This window comes from Labrus mixtus, chromosome 20, assembly GCF_963584025.1.
Source record: "Labrus mixtus chromosome 20, fLabMix1.1, whole genome shotgun sequence".
NCBI lineage: Eukaryota > Metazoa > Chordata > Actinopteri > Labriformes > Labridae > Labrus > Labrus mixtus.
In genome coordinates this window covers 23,788,983-23,793,982 of record NC_083631.1, presented here as the reverse complement: position 1 = coordinate 23,793,982, position 5,000 = coordinate 23,788,983, and the positions used below count along the sequence as shown (strand labels likewise).

The following is a 5,000-nucleotide window of genomic DNA, read 5'->3' as shown; positions in this document are numbered from 1 at the left end:
TCAAATAAAGGGCCGGTGCCTCCTGCAGGTAAAGGTTGTTTTGGGGAAATAGTGTAAATATGTTGTTTTTGAGGGACCAGACACAGGAAATACTTCAGTTTTAAAATAGTGAATATCACGTCTTTGGAGCGGTTTGTTATCGTGTGACAGGATGGTTAAGTTCTCGATGGATTAGAAGCGCTCACCTGGTCTGTCGGAGAGGAATGGGGAGCGAGATGCAGAGGAAAGGGTCGAAGGTGTTGCTCTGTTTCAGACAGTGAGGGCAGGTCAGGGACGATCTGAGGAGAGAGAGAGAGAGAGAGAGAGAGAGAGTTTAAAGAGTGGAGCTGACTTCACCAGAATTCAAAATGAACCTCGGCGTCGTCCTGATGAAGTCTGACAGCAGAGGAGAGACGACTTAATCCTGTCAAAGTCAAAAGTGAACACGGCGTTCCTGCTGGACGGCCTTGATCTGACGGTGAGAACGGAGACGATGAGTGATGTAACCGGGGAGGAGAGAGAGAGAGACGAGGGGTCGGGCTGTTACTAGTAAGAGAAACCCCCCCCCCCCCCCCCCCCCCCCCCCTGGGGTCATCGTGCCCACAGACGGGGGCCTAACGGAGGAGGTTTCCATCTTGTTGCATCACTTTCACCATAAAGGAGAGAAAAGTGACGTCCTTTCTTGCTCTGCGTTTGAAAGCGAAGGATCTCTGTAGAGGAAAACGTCTGCAGCGATAACGTGTGTAACATGCCGCTGTGACAGGACGCCGTCACCCAAGCTATCGAGTTTCTTCTTTTCACTCGCGTCTTGTTGACAGACGAGCTCCTGGTTTTTCTTTTTAAGATTATTTTTTTGTGCCTTTAATGTAGAGACAGGACAGAAGATAGAGTCAGAAATCAGAGAGAGAGAGAGAGAGAGAGAGAGGGGGATGACATGCAGGAAAGGAGACACAGGCTGGATTCGAACCCGGGCCGCCTGCTTGGTGGCGCACTAACCACTGCACCACCAGCGCGCCAGCTCCTGGTTTTTCTTTTCCACGTTTTGTTTGGTTGCGGCATAACAAAATGTTTTCTACCTCACAAAGAACAAATGAAGAAGAGATGAGTCAACCGTTCAAACTGTAAACTCTCTTTTTCTTTAAACTCGTTAAAGCTCATGTTGAAACATCGTCACACATCGTCCTAACACGGGACATGAAGACCGCAATGAACTCTTGAAATGTGTTTTCCTTGCAGAGAGGCACCTGACAGAGCCAGAGAGGGACGTGAGGGGGGCGAGCGAGGGGGGGCGGGGGGGGATAAAGCTCTATTCAAGCGGGCCCAGCTGACTCTGGCTCGGAGTGGATCTCTCCCTCTTGGCAGAGCAGGACGGCCGCCCCGCGGATGTCTTATTCTCGCCAGGAAACAGCGAGGCTAAAACAGAGCCAGGCATACAAATCACTCTGAAACATAGATGCTGCTCCGACACACTTCAGGAAGAAACAGAGAAAATGAGGGGGGGGGGGGTCTAATGGAGGAGGTGTGTTGAAAGGTGTGTGTGTGTGTGTGTGTGTGGGTTAGGGGTTACACACACACACACACACACACACACACACACACACACACACAGAGACACACACACAGACACACACACACACACACACACACACACACAGACACACAGACACACACACAGACAGACACACACACACACAGACACAAACACAGACAGACACACACACACACACACACACACACACACACACACACCTCATCGATGAAAACAAAGAGTAAGCAGCGTGGAGCTCTGATTGTGACAGAGAGCATAAATGAAGATCAAATTACTTGCGGCTCTGCTTCGATCTAACTTTGTATGAACGTGTTTTAATGTCTGTGACGATTACAAACAGCAGACAAACGGAGAGCTATTACACGGATCATTCTCCGCTCTGTCAACCCCGGGACGTGACATCACATCAGACGCGGCGGTGAGGCCTCAGGAGTCAGGAAGTGTTTGTTCAATGTGAGCTCACAGAACGACAGGAAGATGATCAGAAAGGTACGACAATCTGAATATCTATAATTATCACTAATGATTAAATGACTGTCTGACATGATTCAGGATGACGATAAATTGCCGTATCTACATTTTTTTCGCCCCAAAAATTGAGAAAAATCTTCTCTCAAAGTAGTTTCACTAAACGTTTCAGATGAGACTGAAAACAGTTTGAAACAGTCTCTACCATGATGATGATTTTTTGTGGTTCTCGTCTCTAACTGGTTCCTTTAAAACATCTTTCAGGAATATGTGGCACAAACATTAATCTCATGACTTTTTGTCCCTTCAGGCTCTCCGTAGATAGTGGTCCTCAGTGTCTCCCTGTAGTCTCAGTGATGTAAAAGAAGAACACTGCTGCATCTTTGAATGTCTCATTTCACTTTAACAAACTCTCAGACAGTAATATCCACCTGATGACATCATACATTGACCTGATGACATCATACATTGACCTGATGACATCACACATTGACCTTATGACATCACACATTGACCTTATGACATCACACATTGACCTTATGACATCACACATTGACCTTTGTCACCGTTCCTTTGAGCTGTTTGACCTCACTTTGGGATCCCTAACCACTTCCTGTTTCTTTGCTTAACTTCCCGTCCTAACCTTCCACCTACAGGATGGGAGTTACTTTATTTCAAAATAAAAGCACACAGCAACTTAAGTACTCTCAGCTTAAGACAGGACAAAACTTCAAAATAAAAGCCCAACTATTTTTTTAAACAGACCGCAACAATGTAAACTGAACCACCTTAAAAACTCTTTTGTACCAATCCGTTTGTTTTCTTTTGTCGGAGGTCAGGTCCCGGTGGCAGCAAGCTCAGTAAGTCCACATCATTACTTTGATGCAAAGGGAAACTCCCCTAATATAAATTAATTCATAATTTGAAGATTTTCAGTGATATTTACAGTCTTAGTCTTGGTCTTGACTACAACACTTTGGTTTTGTTGAAAAACTATTTAACAAAGTTCAGAACTTGAATAAGCTCAAATTTCAATCCTACAGAAATCAAAAATGCAAAATGCTTTTCTCTCCTTGAGAGAGTTCTGCACATTCTGCCGCTGTGTTGTGTTTCCCTCTCCAACATGTCACCCGCTCTCTCCCGATAACGTGGCGCTCGAGTGGGTGAGAGGAACACGTTTTCCCCCGCCAGGCCGCGGCTCCCTCGGACAGACACACCCAGAGTGTCACAGCTGAAACATTTGACAGTGAGGGGAGTAATAACGAGATGAGCTCTGACAGATGTATCACCGGCAGTCACACGGAGCTGACACTTCTCTGACGACTTGGCAGATGGAAGATGGTTCAGACAAACAAGATGTAAGGAGATCAGTCTGCAGGGACGACTTTCAGAGACAGAGGAATTATGAATCTGAAGACGCAGTATGAACAGATGGGTCAGGATGGAAGCAAGAGGGGAAGAGAGAGAGTGAGCAGCAGCAGGGACGACATCTGTACAGATCTGGACCTGTCACTCAAACGAGCTGGGACACACAAGTTCTGTTCTCGACGTCAGACCTTCAAATCTAAATGGATCCCTCAACCACCACCCGACGCCAAGCCACCACCATCAGACTGTGTCGTCCCCACAACCACCGCCGTCCTCACTCATGCACTTCCACAGAGGAAGTGTGGACGACAGGAACGAGAGGAACACAAAGGAGAAATCCTTCCTGCAGATTATCCCATCTGCTCTTTAATAAAGCGTCTGTGACAAAAACTTCTGTGAGTGTCGCCATGACTGAAGTTTACATCGCGCACATCAAGGCGTTGAACACAGCCTGAGCGCTCCGGTGCGCCCTCTAGAGATGCACATGCAGAATTTTATTTCAAAATAAAAGAACACAGCAACTTACGTACTATCAGCTTAAGACAGGACAAAACTTCAAAATAAAAGCCTAACAATTTTTAAACAGACCGCAAATATGTAAACTGAACCGCCTTAAAAACTCTTTTGTACCAGTCCGTTTGTTTTCTTTCCACCTATCGGAGGTCAGGTCCCGGTGGCAGCAAGCTCAGTAAGTCCACATCATTACTTTGATGCAAAGGAAAACGACCCTAACATAAATTAATTCATAATTTGAAGATTTTCAGTGATATTTACAGTCTTGGTCTTGACTCAGTCTCGGTCTCGCCCTGCCTTGGTCTTGGTCTTGGTCTTGACTCGGTCTGGATCAGTAAATGTCTTGGTCTTGGTCTCGGGGCACTCTGGTACACATGCAGAATGCACAGTCAAGCATGTGAAAAATCACGATAATGGTGAGTACACAAGCTTTAAAAGCGAGTATTTCTCCAGATTGCCTGTCCTAAGAAAAGAGACACCTGTTGTTGCAGAGGAAGAGGACTCGACTTTCTGTTGACTCTCTTTTGGACAGCTCTCAGACTTCACACACTTTTTAGGATTTCTTTTTAAGCTGACGCACCCCCACAATATTCATTTTATTCTGAGCTGAGGTTAAAGATTGGCATATGGGTAAGAGAGAAAAGAGAGACACTGAAACACTTTAAATCCACCTCACTGGATGATGCAAACCAAGAGAAAGGGGCCTGAACATGTCAAAAAAAAAAAAAAAAAAGATCCACGCAGTCCATGAAACATCACAAACAAAAAGCTGTGAGTAATTGACTCGACATCTGAGCGAGGCTCGTCTCCCAGCGGGCCCCAGCTGACAGATGCATTTATTATGTAAAAAAGAAATAACCGCCTCTTTATTTCCTGGATGACGGATTGATGGGAGTCATGAGGAGATGCAGCTGCATCACACAGAAATGGTGATAATACAGGCGGCTCTAATAGACTGGTTCTTTGGCTCTCCACATCCGGCGTCAACTCAGAGCCAAATCGACAGTTTAGCAAAGAGAATAAAATATCTGTGATCAGAAACACAGCAGACAGATTCAGCAGGTATGACAGCAGTGAGAATACTCACATAAAAACCCCTTTGTTGCATTGTCTTAGCACAAAA

At 45.7% G+C, this 5,000-nt stretch overlaps 2 protein-coding genes across 3 annotated transcripts in view; both read right to left on the bottom strand.

The window, feature by feature from the left end:
* The window catches only part of usp43b (ubiquitin specific peptidase 43b), a 57,003-nt gene that overhangs the window by 27,820 nt on the left and 24,183 nt on the right, over window positions 1–5,000 (bottom strand). For both annotated transcript variants that reach the window (XM_061026889.1, XM_061026890.1), the window contains exon 4: window positions 186–278. In XM_061026889.1, the coding sequence (XP_060882872.1) occupies window positions 186–278 (93 nt within the window). The remainder of the gene's footprint in view (window positions 1–185; window positions 279–5,000) is intronic.
* Window positions 1,132–5,000, bottom strand: part of hmox1a (heme oxygenase 1a) — a 149,370-nt gene continuing 145,501 nt past the window's right edge. The window contains exon 7 of the mRNA XM_061026904.1: window positions 1,132–1,145. The gene's annotated coding sequence lies outside the window, so the exon portion shown is untranslated. The remainder of the gene's footprint in view (window positions 1,146–5,000) is intronic.